Below are 17,739 nucleotides of genomic sequence, written 5' to 3'. Positions count from 1 at the left end.
CTCGTGATTTCCCCATGATTTCTTTTAATCCATTGCATACCCATGCGTTCTCGTGATTTCTTGGGATTTCTGTTAATCCATTGCATGCCGTGATTTCCCGTGATTTCTTTTAATCCATTGCATGCACATGCGTTCTCGTGATTTCTTTTAATCCATTGCATGCCCATGCGTTCTTATTTTCTCTTTATAAACATAACTTTTCTCTCCTTAATCATTTGATGCCTACCATTGTCTATGCGTATGCGTCTGTTTTTAAACGCCAATACACCAAGTCGCCTGCTGTCAACAACACTCAAATTCTTTTGACAACTTGCTCCCTTTTTGGGCTCAATTCCATCTCCATTTTCAATATATTTCAAAACCCGGTACATAGTTGAAAGTGCAATGTTTGTCCTCCATGCATGACGTGTGTTGATGTCATTCCGTGATCATATAATTTATAACTATTTTTTTTTTTTCCAGAGCTACCATTTCTACAGTGGTCTTGTTTGCCGTCAGCCAGCTTGTTCACCAAGGTAGACACCTCGGGTCCTACTTTACAAATACGACACGTGGAGTTATCTCCCTTGAATCAGGTCAAAACGTTTTACATTCACCTTTGATATGGTAAATATTGAAGGACAAAATGGTATGAACAATTTCTGGTCAAACTACATGTGTATGTCAAGAAGGTGCACAACGAGTACACGTACCGTAGGGAAAGCATCTAGCTGGAGGAACAAACCTTTGCGCTCGTTAGAGGCGCAAAAAAAAGAGAATCTAGTTGTAGGAAAAGATAATTAGTCAGTCGTAACTTAACCGTCATCCATTATCACTAAGATCTTCATCACGAACAGTTTCATCATTTTGGATTATTCAGCTGTGTATATTAAAAGGTTGGTTGGTTTGTTCGCCGCACTCAGCAATATTCCAGCTATATGACGGCGGTCTGTAAATAATCGAGTCTGGACCAGACAATCCAGTGATTGACATCATGAGCATCGATCCACGCAATTTGGAACGATGACATGCATCAACCAAGTCACCGAGCCTGACCACCCGATCCCGTTAGTCGCCTTTTACGACAAGCATAGTCACCTTTTAGGGCAAGCATGGGTTGCGTATATTAAAAGGGAGCAAATGGAAGGCCTAAATCAGAAAAGATTGTGAAGAAACTGTCTTGGCAAATGGAGAACCAGGAAGCTGCCTAAACGAAGGGATGGCCATTGAAGCATGCCATTGCTACTGCACGATTGCAAACAAGGGTTTCTGCATTGGTGTTGGTTAAATTCAGGTGTATATTTAATTTACTTATTAAATGTCACAATGCTTATTGAGACGTGACGCTAAGCCGGAATGTTTGGTGGAATTATTGATCAACAACAATCTCATGTCCCCTGAACATATATTGAATGTTTGTCACAAACACAATATCAGAGCTACACTTGGCATCATCTTCTGTTGGATGTGTTATTTTATGGATGCCACCGGTGTATGTAATTCTCGGATTGGCAAAGAAAAAACGGGGGTTCTTGGGCAAAGTAGTTTTACGTAAGCTTCATGTATATCGATGATCTGATATCAGTCAATAACCATCGAATAGCCAATTTCAAACAGTTCAGGTCATTTCCAAATTTGACACATCAGTAACACACGGTTTCATGTTTTGACTCTTGCCATACATTCCCGTGGTTTTTCAGGTGAACAATTGACTTGCCTTTACATGTGTTTGTGACGGGTGCCAAGAGTGGAGCAGGATACGCTCAGCTTTTTGCGAACACCTGGTATCGTCACTGTTTGAAAGTCATTCATAAATACCTGCTCATGATATAGTCGGAATAATACAATTGACTCTGCTTTCAGCAGATATTTCTTATGAATATAGGAAGGGTTTTGTGGCTTTATTCTATTCAGTGGATGACGCACGATTTATAATATTTTCCAATTCGGTTATTGGACACAGCTAATCACATGTACGATACAACATTGTGATAATATGACACGGCATGATGATAACACAACATGACGAGGCAATAACATATTCTATTTGATTTATGATTAATATTCTATTTTCCAATATGGTTGCTGGAAACAGTTAAACAATATGGCGACATGACGTGATGGTAGCACGATACAACATGGCGATGATATGACACGATATTGTGATAAGTCAACCTGACAAGGCAATAACATAACAATTTGATGTATCGAAAAGGACATGATGATCTAGGGGAAAGGCGATAGAGCAAATACATACGTGATATGGCTATAGTGAGTGAGTGAGTTGGGTTTAATGTCGCTTTTAACAGTATTCCAGTTATATCACGGCGTGTCAGCTTGATGTGGGAGGAAAGCCCGAACTGATGCAGGTCTCGGACGTTTACCACTTCGGTGAAACCCACGAGCACGGGTATGGTGCTGACAATCCTAGAAACATCATCGGGGCGAACCGGGATTCGAACCCACAATCAAAGGTCCCAAGGGACGCAACTCTACACAGCGAATCTCGATTTAAGCATCCATTGTTTGTTCAGCAGGTGTTGGTTTGATTTGAAGTACATAATAATGAAAAAGCCAAGTCCATTGATTCATTTAGAGTTCCTCTCGCTTTACTACTGGTATATTCTGATAACTGTTAAGGCACACGGCCAAAGGATGTGCTAACTAGAAGCATTTCAATTGGTGTGAATTCAGGTGCATGAGGGAGACCCATACTTCCTGCCTTCGTTTAGTTGTGGCGTTTTCCGTCGACATCCACGAAGAGCACACCATACTTCGCCTGTTTGATGGACCGGTCAGCTGTTACAATGATAGATATATCAGGACTTGGTCGGTAGTTCTCACAAACAGGGTATCCGCTTTCTGTATAGACGGAGGCGTAGGGTTCTCCACTTGTTGGAAAAGCCAGGTAGTCGCCAGATGAAATGGCTACATACCCATCTTTAAGAAGATCCGCTCGAAAGAATTCTGTTTTTTGACTTCCACTAATATTGCCAGAAATCCCAAAGGCGCTGGCTCCAGCGCTGGCACTGGACTGGAATGACTTGAGTTGTATCTTGTCCTGCGCCAACTACTAGGCTACCCGACCGCCCCCGTGATTTCAAAGACATAGTAAAGCATTAGCTAAGTCCAACGATTCAATAAGAGTCCCTCCCACTTATCCACAGGTAAGTTCAGTATCCTATTAAGCCACACAAGACATTTATATCTGTCCACAAGCAGATCCCTTGAGGAAAGTTCAGGCATTGAAGGGAAAACATAAATCCTTTCTTCGTTTAATGGCGTCTTCCGCTGGTGTCCACCCATATCTCACCATACTTCGCCTGTTTGATTGACCGGTCAGCTGTTACAATGATAGATATGTCAGGATGTGGTCGGTAGTTCTGACAAACAGTGTATCCGCTTTCTGTATAGAGGGATGCGTAGGGTTCTCCACTTGTTGGAAAAGCCAGGTAGTCGCGAGACGAAATGGCTACATACCCATCTTTAAGAAGATCTTCTCGAAAGAATTCCATTTTTTGACTTCCACTAATATTGCCAGAAATCCCAAAGGCGCTGGCTCCAGCGCTGACACTGGACTCGAATGACTTGAGTTGTATCTTGTCCTGCGCCACTTTGCCGAATATCTTTTCGTTTGTAGCATTAGCGATGTGGGTGTTGTCATGGCCTGAAAGATGTCGTGGTACATTGCCCATGGTTGTGATTGTGTCGTTCACCAACGAAAGATTGTAGCGACTGAGCACTAAACCAACATTGACTCAGCTTATAATTGAATTACACATGATGCTCTCAGGAGTATTTCCGCAGGGGCTCGCCAAATTCCCGGGGAATTGCCAAGACCTGTTCACACACACTCATGTCACGAGTAGGAGATTGGCCACGTGGGTCATTCAAGGAAATAATTTACAAATATTATTGACAATCATTGTTTTTGCAGAATCATGAAGTGCAGTTTACATTTCAAGTGATTAACCGTGTTCTGCCTCATTGGCAATTATTTCCTTTATAATGACAACATCGCTGTACTGATGCTCATGATGTCAACCACTGGATTGTCTGGTCCAGACTCGATTATTGTTAGACCACCGACATATAGCTGGAATATTGCTGAGTGCGGCGTTAAGCAACAAACAAACAAACATTATACTGTGGGAACCACCATCGTACGTAATTCCAGACACCTTCAGACTCGAACGCCTGCAAGTTAGGGACTTGGTCTCCGTTAAAACCAACGTCATGCAAGGACAGACCAACCATAGAAAATCACCCGTGACGATTCTGGGGTTGAATAGGTCTTCAACAAACCATGCTTGCCCGATCATGCTTGTCGTAAGAGTCGACTAACGGGATCGGGTGGTCAGGTTAGCTGACTTGGTTCATTGATGTCATCGATTCCAGTTGCGTGGGTCGATGTTCATGATGTCAATCACTGGATTGTCTTGTCCAGACTCAATTATTTGCAGACTGCCGTCTTAGTGCGGCGTTAAACAACAAACAAACAAAAAACAACCATAGAAATATTTGTGAGTGAGTGAGTACGGTTTTACGCCGCTTTTAGCAATATTCAAGCAATATCAGGGCGGGGGACACCAGAAATGGGCTTCACACATTACACCCATGTCGGGAATCGAACCCGTGTCTTCGACGTGACGTGCGAACGCTTTAACCACTAGGCTACCCGACCGCCCCTATAGAAATATTAAAAGTGTCGGGTGGTCCTGAACTTCTTTTGAGTAGTATAAGACAAATAAACGAATATTTCCCTCTGGAGTATTTCCTGAAACATTCTTATACACGATGTCTGTTTAAGCTGAACCAGTCGGCGAGGTTGGCTTAATTGGTGTGTCAGCTTGATGTTGGAGGAAGGGCCAGGCGGATGCACGTTTAATAGGCTTTCCGATTTGGCGAAACCCACAAGCAAGGAAATAGTGACTTAGTGCTGACGAATCTAGAAATATCATCGTGGAGAACCCGGATTCGAACCCACAATCATTGGTTTTTAGTACTCTGGAAAGAAAATTGCGTCCCCGTTCAAATGTGTACACGTGCACTTGACATTACAAATGATGTCACGTCACTGAAAATATTGTATGATTGTTTTCCATCACAATGGGTATTTGTTTTATGAACTCACATCTCGTAGCTTAATCCAGGACAAATGTCTAGTGTGTGTTTTTCAGCTGTAAATAGGGAAGTGTGTTACGTCTGCACCCTTGTCATTGTTTCAAGGATGTAGTACGAATACGAGATTTTGATGGCTGAATGATAATACATGTTCATCAATATATGTATATATTTTGACGGATGTGTGATTGATACCTACAGAGTGAGTGTTTCGGTTACTTCAAGGCGTGTCAGCTTAGTATAGGAGGAACGCCCGAAGCTTTGCGACCCGTGAAGATTCCGGGGTAGAATAGGTCTTCAGCAACCCATGCTTGCCGTAAAAGGTGACTATGCTTGTCGTAAAAGGCGACTAACGGGATCGGGTGGTCAGGCTCGCTGACTTGGTTGATGCATGTCATCGATCCCAATTGAGTGGATCGATGCTCATGATATAAATCACTGGATTGTCTGGTCCAGACTCGATTATTTACAGACCGCCGTCATATAGCTGGAATATTGCTGAGTGCGGCGTTAAACAACAGACCAACCAACCAACCGAAGCTTTGCAGGTCAAACGTTTACCAACTGTTGAAACTTTGCAATGTTGTAAATGACTCGTTGTAGATCACATTATAATTACATACCCTATGTGCACATGCGTGTATATTTGACTTCATATTATCATGCACATAGCTTATTACTTGTGCCACCCAAAGGATCAGATAACAACAAATCCACATCAATACTGCCAGCTCTGAGACAGAAAGCAATAAGCGAAGCTATAGTGGCCTCGAAGACTATACTGTTTTCAAACAAGCTTGATTATTCTGAACCCAAACACACCTTGGATAGTACTTTCCTGGAAACTAGAGCCAGTTTTAATAGCCCAGTGTCCATGTGTGTCCTGTCATGGACCAAAGCAGAAATCACCTTTCAAACAAAACAAACAGACAATGTATGACCAAGTATATATTTTTTTACGTTTTAGTTTTCAGACTCTTTGTTTGACGGGTGCTCTGGGTGATTATTTTTCACATGTTGTTTGTTGGAATTGAGTGGCACATGTCTTCACGTAATATTGTCTTCAGCTTTTTCAACAAATGCACGCTAATTCAGTGACGTATTACCTTTAAGTGCTGATCCTTAGTAAGCTTTGAGTAGTATATAATGTGCAATCCAAAGTTTCAATGTGAGTCCTCACATTTTCACTGGCGTGATCGGCATTCCATTAGGTAATGAATCGTTGTTACTTTAACAGGAGTAAATTCTCAGGGTGAGATTTCAGGTATATGATAATGTATAAGCGATTGAGCCCGTAGGTCCAAGCGAGACAGGTCGTTTCATTTCCCCACGCGTGTGTTTAGTATCCCATTGAGACACACAAGCAAAGTGTGGTGTGTTTATCCAGAAGTATTTCTTGTCGTGATATTTGTAGTATTAAGGGAAAAAAGCGTTTAATCATTCCTTCATTTCATTGGGGCGTTTTCTGTCAACTTCCATCCAGAGCGAACCATAATTCGCCTGTTTGATTGTCCGGTGATCAGCTGTTACAATGATAGACGTATCGGTAGTTCCCGTGGACCTCTTTATCGAAAGACAGATACATATGCGTCTTCTCTACTTGTTGGAAATACACGTGTTCGCCAGAAGAAATGTCTGTAAACTCTTCTTCAAAAGAGAATGCCTTACATTTTTGGGGACATAATACCTAACAGCGCTGACTTCTTATTTGTCAACAGCCACTGTGCCAAATATCTTTTCGTATATAGCATAAGCATAAGCGGTGTAGGTACTGTGGTTGTAATTGTGATGTTTACCTAACGAAAGGGAGTACGATTAAGCACTGACACCTAATACAGACATTAGCCTGACTCGCTGAGGAGATGTTCCACGTGGCCCATATATGAAAGTAATTACGACAGTGCTGACAATCACTATTGAAAGAGTGAGTGAGTTTGGTTTAACGCCGCTTTTAACAGTATTCCAGTTATATCGCGGTGTGTCAGTTTAATGTGGGAGGAAAGCCCGAAGTGATGCAGGTCTCAGACGTTTACCACTTCGGTGAAACCCACGAGCACGGGTATGGTGCTGACAAACCTAGAAACATAATCGGGGCGAACCGGGATTCGAACCCACAATCATAGGTTTCTGGCGTGCCCAAGGGACGCAACTCTGCACAACGAATCGCGGCGCCTTAGACGTCTGGGCCACCCGTGCCCCCCACTATTGCAAGAACCATTGTGATTACAAGTTTACATGTACATCGTGTATCTGCCTCACTGATAATAAATTCTTGTTTAAACCAATAGGATGACGTCACGCTACTGTTCTTGTTCAGGCCATTCTGGAACTGCATTTTCAAGTCCAACTGACACTGTATACATTATGAACATTCGTAGAGACATTTCACTTGTTTTCCTGTTGTTTAACACCGCACGTGGCAATATTCCAGCAAGATATACATGTACATGTCAGCGGTCTGTAAATAATCGAGCCTGGACCAGACAATCCAGTGACTGACATCATAATCATCGATCTATACAATTAGGATACGATGGCATGCATCAACCAGGCTTGTGACAAGCATGGGTTGCTGAAGACCTATTCTAACCTGGATCTGTACGGGAACAATCATGATTATGTATGGTCCTTGATCATATTCTGTGGATCGCTTTGTCTAAACTCTTATTATTACTACTCAGTGCTATAAATAGCTTCTTCGGTGGGTAATACTGTGTCGCATTTGGTTTGGTTTCATACGCTTGCCGATTCGGTGAAACTCACAAGGAAGGATAAAGTGTTGACAAATCTAGAAACATGACCAGGGCGAACCCTGGCTTTCCCTTTTAAAACAATGTGATGATGTCAGGCTATTGTTCTTGCAGTTGATTCTGAAATTCGCTATTTCTGGTCCAGACGCGGTTATTTACAGACCGCCGTCATATAGCAGGACTATTGCCGAGTGCGGCGTTACACAACAAACAAAACATTATTTGATATCACTTATACCACGGTCTTTGAGAAACAATAATGTAGCAATGGTTACATATAATGGTTGTTATTTGAGGCATTATCGGTGGGAACATCTTCAAACTTTGCAGCAATGTAGAGCAGTCAAACTTTGGATAACAGCTGCCTTGGACAGAATGGATTTATTCCAATTCTGTTTCCTCGTTTTCAGTTTGTGCATTCTACCATTGACAACATCTCGAATTCTGATAGACAGTCGAGAGGTCCATCTTTTCTACTGCCCCATTTCGACATCATCGTGAACCCAATTGGTAGTAGGCTGTTCAAACTCAAATAACAGACTGAATTAAAGAACAGTAAACTACGGTTATAACGAACTCAAAGGGACTACTAATTTTAGTTCGTTATAACCGTAGTTCATTATAAGTAGTAGCCGGGACCAAAAAGTAAGTTCGTTATATCCGTCAGTTCGTTATAAGCGTGTTCGTTATAACCGTAGTTTACTGTACATCATTTCGAATAAATTCATAGCAAATTAATTAACGCAAACATCCAGTCTTCAAACATTCTCAGTGTTTCAAAAATAACTTCCTGGAGTTTTATGTTGCGTCAACCTTTACGTAAATTAGAGACAATATCACAACGACTGTGCATATTTTTCACATATTGCTGAACACTTCAACAGTGAATTAGTGTGTTTCACGCGTTTTTCATGCCTTTGTGGTGTCATCACAATGTGATACCGGTTCACAAGCACATGTTCATGATATTGTTGAAGTCTCACAATCGACTTTATTTGTTATTATTATGGAAATGGATTTGTTATGATTGTGGAAGTCCAAATTGACATAGCAGAAACAGACTATAGGCATTATGCACCTGTTCTCACCTGTCGTCAAGGTGTCATAGGTCACCTTGATCTACTTACACCTCGTTATGCCTTGTTTCACCATAGTCTGTTTTATTTACACTTATACACACTTTTACGTGTAAAAAGGCATTAAAAACATGTGATACGCTGTATTTGTGCCACGGCCCAATTAGTACTAATTCAGTTGTTTGAATATTTACATATTTTGTATATTAACTGCATTTATTTAAGATCTGAGGTCGAAAAAACTTCTTTTTTTTGCATTTCCGTGAGTACTTTAGTAATAATATATATGTTTATTAATTTTATTGTTACTTATTTTGAAAAGCACAACATTTGTTTGCACCATGCCTTCAATTCATTCATTTATGTAATTATTCGAGAAAATGTGTTTCATTTCTCGTATTTAAATAATTCGTTGTGAATACGTGTATGAATAACTTACTTTTTGTTGTAATATTAATATAGTTTATGTTGTCTAGATGGGCTTTCTTGAACTAGTTTGCATACGTTCATTCTGTCATTTGATTTATTTGCTTTATTTTCCACACTGATAGCTAGTAAAGTATATATTCCTTGGACTCGTATATTTATAGTTGATATATTGCTGATAGGACTAGACTGTATCTCATTTAAATATATTTTTTTTTAATATACACTTTGGGAATATCATTGAATTCTCAATAAACAATACGTCAAGGTCACCTATGGGCTTCCTTAATTATGTATAACTTCTTTGCAAAGTGTATAATTGGTCAATTGTCATTCCGTCATTCAGGAAGTATAGTCAGTTTTGAAAATGTGTAACACCAACAAAATATGTGCTATTGTCTTCCTTTTACTGATTAACGTTGAAAGTGAAGAAACAAAAAACGGATTAGCACCGGTTCTTAGGAGAATCTTCTGACGACATGCATGTTAGCTTGTGACTGTCAAGATCACAGATAATCTTGTATATTTTAATTATATGTTAGTACTTCAGATAGATGTATTACGGTATGGTTACATTAGTATATTAAGCTTAGCGAGTTGTTTTTAGATATTGTCAGGTAATACTATGGGAACAGGTTAGGTTCAGGGAAGCGTGACTGGGTACGGGTGATAGCTGGGGAGTTAATTGGTGTAACAATAGGGAGGTCAGGGGTAGCTTGGGCTTTGGGGTCAGTTTAAATAGCGGGGAAGGGTAATAATTTGTACAGTCAGCCAGAATCAGAATGGTCATGTAAGGCATGGACTAATATTGTGGGAGACTTCTACTCTGGTTGGCGTAAGTTTTTACATTTATTGTTTCATGTTGAATTGTATTTTAGAGGATAGAATTTTGAGTTATGTATTTTTTCCAAACGTAATTATATACACATATTGATGGTAATAGCGTAAAGCCACTGTAACAAATAACCACAACATGATCAAAGTATAAACAGTTCAACTCAGTAATATGTAAATCGGAGTATTGGTGCATGGCTGTATGTATTGTGAGGTAGTGACACATACCTCAGTGACTGTAATTGCGTATATTACATTGTAGTGTCCCGGAACTGGCCGGTTAACCTTAGAGTGCGTAGGAGGGAAGAACCTCCGATATTACGTAGGAGGAAGTAACAACCTCCAACATAACGTAAGGAGAGAAGTTCTCCGACCCAACGTAAGGAGAGAAGTATCTTCGTCTCCGTGGCACATCGTAGGATGAACACAGCCGTGGCATCCATGTAAACAGGCACCCCTAACTCCGTGGGGACAACATCGCCTGGGTGAAAAGATCACCATTCGTTATTACGAGGAAGAATTCTCGTATGAACTGCTCAATAACATCAGAGATTCTAAAGTTCTGTATAGAACTGTTGTGACAGTGACAGTGGAGTGGCTTTGTATCTTTTGGTTGTTTTTTTTTTTGTGGTTGTGTGTTGTTGTTGTATATATATACACACACAAAGTTTTACTGTGTATTAGTTGTGTTATTCTTAGAACATCTGTATTAGTGTTAGTATTTTTAGAAGTAGACTATTAGTATTAGGATAGTGTATCGTGATAGTTGTATTGTTAGTAGGAGATAGTTGTATTATTAGTAGTAGACATTTGTACTGTTAGTATTAAGATATTAGTATTAGTAGTAGGTGGTAGTATTGTTATTGGTAGGAGAAGCTAGTTTAGTTAGTTGTGTTAGTTAATTTGGTATTAGTTTGAATTTAGATATTGTTATTGGGATTTAAAATTACTTTAAGGGAGGGAATAAATCTGTATTACAATCTCATTTGTGTTGGTGGTTGATTCAATACGTGACATTTTGGTGGCAGCGGTGGGATATTTAATTATTGTCACTATTGAATTAACTCAGACCATCATTCAATGAGAGATTAGGAGTTACTTCCTTGATGGTTTATCCTTGTAGTATTTGTTTGGCCAGAGGTGTGATAGGACCTCCGGCACCACTTCTACATCCTTGAGTGTTCGAGTTAGAATCAAGGTTGGTAGGGTGTATTTCATTTATTGGTCAGATTAGGCTATTGGTTGGAATTTTATATTTTTGGGTTCCATTCTATGCATGAATGTACTTTTGTATAGTCTAAGTTCCTATTGGTAGCATTCATTATTCACAGTTGTCCAAGACTAAGCCTGCTGGGTTTAACTGTACTTGTACTTCATACTATCACCATACAGCTAGATATGGATCTTGAAAAGATTATCAAATTGGGTCAGAGTTTAGGGTATGAGCAAAATGATTTGAGGACGTTTGTAAAAGAACAAACTGAGTTAGAGAGAGAGAAAGAGAAGGAAAAGTTAGAAAGAGAGGAAAGAGCAAGGGAGCGGGAGATCAAGATATTAGAATTGGAGGAGAGAAAGGAGAGAGAAAAGTTAGAATGGGAGAAAGAAAAATTAAGAGTGCAATCAGAGGAGAGAATAGAATTAGCCAAGTTAGAAAAGAGTTATGCTGGAAATTATGAAGGACAGGTAGGAGAGAAACAATCAGGTGCTGCACCTAAGATGCCTAAGATGCCTCCGTTTGAAGACCGCAATGACAACATTGATGCATATCTTCAACGGTTTGAACGGGTAGCTGTAGCACAAGGTTGGAAGCCTTGTCATTGGGCAGCATATCTTTGTACGCTACTAAAAGGTAAGGCTTTGGAAGTATACTCCAGATTAAGTGTAGATGACGCAGAAGATTATACTGCTGTTAAGACTGCATTGCTAAAACGCTATGAAATGACAGAGGATGGATTTCATCAGAAATTTAGAACTGCTAAAACTGATACAGGTGAGATATTCACACAGTTTGTAGTTAGAATTGAGAACTATTTCAACAGATGGATTGAGCTTAGTGGTACTCAAAAGACTTTTGAAGGTGTGAAAGATTTATTGTTGCGTGAACAGATTTTAAATGTAACTGGAAGGGATCTTAGTATATTCTTGAAAGAGAGAAAACCAAAAGATGCTATGGAAATGGCCAGACTAGCAGAACAATTTATAGAAGCCAGAGGTACAGGTCCTGTTAGATATGGTAAGCAAGGTAGTTTTGGTCAACATGACAAAACAGAGGTCCAAGGTAAACCAGGAGAGAACAAGGCGCCAGGTGGTACAAAACCCAAACCATTTATTCCTATTAAAGAAAGGACATGTTACAACTGTAGTCAAATTGGACATTTGGCAGCACAGTGTAAGAAACCCAAATATAACGTGGCAAGTATCCAAGTAAGTGAATACACCAGTAACGTGTCTGCAGTCCTTCCAGATTGTATAGATGTTGAGGCAAGAATACCTGAAGTTGTAGATGGTGATGCCACAACTTCAGAGAGGGTGAGTGAACCAGATGTAGCCTCAGGAAGCATGTTTACTACAGACCACAACATGCCTATTCACAAGGGAAAGGTAAATGGCAAGCCAGTGGATGTCCTGAGAGACAGTGGCTGTACTGGCGTAATAGTGAGGAGGTCAAAGGTAGAGGATGAATGTTTGTCCTCAGAAACACAATCTTGTAAGTTGGCTGATAGTAGGGTGCTAATACTTCCCGTAGCATGGATTACCGTGGACACACCCTTTTATACTGGAAAGGTAAGAGCTGCATGTATGGACACACCACTCTGTGACCTGATATTAGGCAATATTCCAGGAGTGAGAGAACCAAGCGATCCAGATCAGACGTGGGATAAGGATGATATCCAGATGGTAAGTGCTGTGGAAACAAGAGGCCAAAGAAGAGTAAGACAAGAAGGCATGAAACCACTGAAGGCACTGAAACCTGTGGGGCTGACATTGAGTCGAGGTGAGTTCATTACCCAGCAACAACAGGATTCCAGTTTGGACAAAGTCAGGAAATTAGTGGAGGAAGGGAAAATTAGGGAGACCAGGCATAGTACTTCCTCTTACTATATTGAGAATGATATGCTCTATAGGAAGCATACCTTCACCAAGTTTGACAAGGGTAAGCAAGTTGTACAGGCAGTTGTACCAGTAGGGCTGCGTACCCAAGTGATGAAAGTAAGCCATGAAGCATTGATGGGAGGGCACCTTGGAATCAAAAAGACTTTAGATCGGGTTATGTCTCAGTTTTATTGGCCAGGAATAATGGGTGATGTTAGAAGACATGTGCTGTCCTGTGATATTTGTCAACGCACAACCCCCAAGGGCAAGGTAAGAAGAATACCACTAGGACAAATGCCATTAATCGAAGTACCATTTGAGAGAATAGCCGTTGACCTGATAGGCCCGTTGTATCCTGTCACTGACAAAGGTAATAGGTATCTTTTGACGGTAGTTGACTATGCTACCAGATACCCAGAGGCAGTACCTTTGCCAAGGATTGAAACTGAGTATGTTGCTGAAGCTCTTTTCGAAATATTCAGTAGAGTAGGTATCCCCAAGGAGATCTTGACGGACATGGGAGCCCAGTTCACTTCAGGTGTAATGAAGGAGGTAAGTAGATTATTATCCTTGCATCAGCTAACTACTACCCCATATCATCCAATGTGTAATGGCCTTGTGGAAAAATTCAACGGTACTCTGAAGACAATGTTGAAACGAATGTGTGCAGAACGGCCATATGACTGGGACAGGTATGTAGCTGCTTTGTTATTTGCATACCGAGAAGTACCTCAAGAGAGTTTGGGATTTGCTCCCTTTGAACTACTGTACGGGCGTACAGTTAGAGGGCCAGTGCAGATTCTCAGAGAAATCTGGACTAAAGACATACAAAATCCTGAGGTAAGAACTACTTATGAGTATGTGTTAGATTTGCAAAACCGACTGGAAGATACTATTCATATAGCACAACAAGAACTAAAAAAAAAATCAGGTAAGTACAAAAAGTTCTTTGATGCAGAACCAATTCCATTAGCCGATTCCGTATTTGCAAGGCTTCGACACTGTAAGTACCTAACCAAAATTGATGTGAGCAAGGCATATTGGCAGATCCCAATGGAAGAGAGTAGCAAAGAACTGACGGCTTTTATAACCCCTGATGGGTTATACCAATGGAAGGTGATGCCATTTGGAGTTGTCAACGCACCAGCAGTATTTTCCCGACTCATGAGGCAAGTATTACATAGCATACCTAACACTGACAACTACATAGACGACATCATAGAAGGAACAGAGGAATGGTCACCTCATGTGGTAAGTCTGAGAGACATATTTACAAGGTTAAGGCAATTTCATCTTACAGCTCGACCATCAAAGGTAAAAATAGGATACAAACAGTTGGAGTTTTTGGGACACAGGGTTGGGAGTGGCCTAATTCAGCCGGAGGGTAAGAATGTGGAGAAAATCCTAAATGTTGAACGACCACAAACTAAGAAACAGGTCAGAGCTTTGCTAGGATTAACTGGGTACTACCGGAAATTCATCCCAAATTATGCAGCCATAGCAGTGCCTCTGACTGATCTTACCAAGAAGGGCAAATCAAACAAGGTAGTATGGACAGAGAGTCAAGAGTTAGCTTTCACGACGTTGAAAACACACATGTCAAGTTTTCCAATCTTGAAACTGCCAGACTTGGAGAAAACATTCCTAGTAAGAAGTGATGCTTCTGACGTCGGAATCGGAGCTGTTCTTTTACAAGAACAGGAAGGTGAGCGGTTTCCAATAATGTACGTGAGTCGAAAGTTGGCAGAACGTGAGAGGGCGTACTCTACCATAGAAAAGGAGTGTTTGGCAATAGTATGGGCAATACAGAAGTTAGAAAGATATCTGTATGGGCGGGAGTTCATTCTTGAAACGGACCATCAGCCCTTAGTATGGATGACCAAAGCCAAGTTGACCAATGGACGAGTGATGAGGTGGGCTCTAACTTTACAACCTTACAGGTTTCTGATCCGTGCAATCAAGGGGATTGAGAATGTGGGAGCTGACCTCTTGAGCCGGTGTTCGCCCTAGTCACACTGTGTGCATAGCAGTATGTAAATAATGCATTTTTCAGCATCATAGTGAAGATATGACAGTCATTACTTTTTGTGTATTATTGTTGTCATTGTGTATATATATGGTTTTGTATTAGATAATGTCTTTAAAAGACGTTAGGACAAAGTTATATGTGATCTTGTTTGTTATATAATTGTGCTCAGGTACAATTAACTTAAGTGGGGAGGTGATGTCAAGATCACAGATAATCTTGTATATTTTAATTATATGTTAGTACTTCAGATAGATGTATTACGGTATGGTTACATTAGTATATTAAGCTTAGCGAGTTGTTTTTAGATATTGTCAGGTAATACTATGGGAACAGGTTAGGTTCAGGGAAGCGTGACTGGGTACGGGTGATAGCTGGGGAGTTAATTGGTGTAACAATAGGGAGGTCAGGGGTAGCTTGGGCTTTGGGGTCAGTTTAAATAGCGGGGCAGGGTAATAATTTGTACAGTCAGCCAGAATCAGAATGGTCATGTAAGGCATGGACTAATATTGTGGGAGACTTCTACTCTGGTTGGCGTAAGTTTTTACATTTATTGTTTCATGTTGAATTGTATTTTAGAGGATAGAATTTTGAGTTATGTATTTTTTCCAAACGTAATTATATACACATATTGATGGTAATAGCGTAAAGCCACTGTAACAAATAACCACAACATGATCAAAGTATAAACAGTTCAACTCAGTAATATGTAAATCGGAGTATTGGTGCATGGCTGTATGTATTGTGAGGTAGTGACACATACCTCAGTGACTGTAATTGCGTATATTACATTGTAGTGTCCCGGAACTGGCCGGTTAACCTTAGAGTGCGTAGGAGGGAAGAACCTCCGATATTACGTAGGAGGAAGTAACAACCTCCAACATAACGTAAGGAGAGAAGTTCTCCGACCCAACGTAAGGAGAGAAGTATCTTCGTCTCCGTGGCACATCGTAGGATGAACACAGCCGTGGCATTCATGTAAACAGGCACCCCTAACTCCGTGGGGACAACATCGCCTGGGTGAAAAGATCACCATTCGTTATTACGAGGAAGAATTCTCGTATGAACTGCTCAATAACATCAGAGATTCTAAAGTTCTGTATAGAACTGTTGTGACAGTGACAGTGGAGTGGCTTTGTATCTTTTGGTTGTTTTTTTGTGGTTGTGTGTTGTTGTTGTATATATATATACACACACAAAGTTTTACTGTGTATTAGTTGTGTTATTCTTAGAACATCTGTATTAGTGTTAGTATTTTTAGAAGTAGACTATTAGTATTAGGATAGTGTATCGTGATAGTTGTATTGTTAGTAGGAGATAGTTGTATTATTAGTAGTAGACATTTGTACTGTTAGTATTAAGATATTAGTATTAGTAGTAGGTGGTAGTATTGTTATTGGTAGGAGAAGCTAGTTTAGTTAGTTGTGTTAGTTAATTTGGTATTAGTTTGAATTTAGATATTGTTATTGGGATTTAAAATTACTTTAAGGGAGGGAATAAATCTGTATTACAATCTCATTTGTGTTGGTGGTTGATTCAATACGTGACAGTGACATTGCACTCTTTCATTTGAAGATATTTATTGAATTTTGAGCGTTTTCTCCAAAACCAGAAGTGTCATGATCGGACAGGAAATGATACAAAATTACTTTTTCCGTACGTTTCCCGAAGTCAAACTCCCTGCATTACAAAAGGTTCATATGAATAGTAAGAAAGGGTGTGTGCAAAGGTCTAAGTTTTATTCAAATATTTAGAAATGTTTCCAAGTTCAACACAGATGACTAAACGTCCAGTGAACTTATGTCATGGTCATCTGTAAGCATAAAGAACTCAGGACCTATGAAGCTAAAACTGTACATGTATATACAGGTTGCCACCATCTATGGAACCGGAACCTGTTTTAAGAGCCTCGATACCGATTTGTAATATGTCAAAAAAAATTCTGTAATTCAAAAGGGATGTAGCACGTTTCGCACCTTTTTTCAAGCCTTTCTGGTATCATCACTATTTTTATTGTGATTCTTTAAAACATGCTCCTGATATCATCGGGCTAGTATAATGGATATTTCTTATGATTATGGAAAGGGAATTATTATTGTTATGGAATTATTGTCCTCGTATTTCTAAATAATAAATTTAAACTAGTTATACATTTTTATTGTTATTGTTTGTACTGGTTGTGAAAAGCACACTACCTGAGAAAAACACCTTTGGTTTGCAACTTATCTCCAGTACATTCATTTATGTAATTGTTCTCGAAATTGTGTTTTATTAATTAATTTTTAATAATTCGTTGTGAATATGTGTATGAATAACATACTTTTTGTTATAATATTAATATAGTTGTTGTTGCAACATATCTTCAATACATGCATTTATGTCATTATTCTCGAAAAAAGTGTTTCATTAAGTCATTACTCGATTTTAAACA

At 39.8% G+C, this 17,739-nt stretch overlaps 1 protein-coding gene across 1 annotated transcript; it reads left to right on the top strand.

Annotated features, from left to right (window-relative positions):
- Positions 1–11,283: 11,283 nt before the first annotated feature.
- On the top strand, positions 11,284–15,292 carry LOC139477319 (uncharacterized). The gene has a single exon (XM_071259872.1). The coding sequence runs from the start codon at positions 11,588–11,590 to the stop codon at positions 15,290–15,292; it is 3,705 nt and encodes a 1,234-aa protein (XP_071115973.1). The 5' UTR covers positions 11,284–11,587.
- The last annotated feature ends 2,447 nt before the right edge of the window (positions 15,293–17,739 follow it).

Source organism: Haliotis cracherodii, unplaced genomic scaffold (assembly GCF_022045235.1).
Source record: "Haliotis cracherodii isolate W230 unplaced genomic scaffold, xgHalCrac1.p SCAF_33, whole genome shotgun sequence".
Classification (NCBI taxonomy): domain Eukaryota; kingdom Metazoa; phylum Mollusca; class Gastropoda; order Lepetellida; family Haliotidae; genus Haliotis; species Haliotis cracherodii.
Note: the sequence above shows the minus strand (reverse complement) of the source record. Positions and strands in the feature narration are given on the sequence as shown.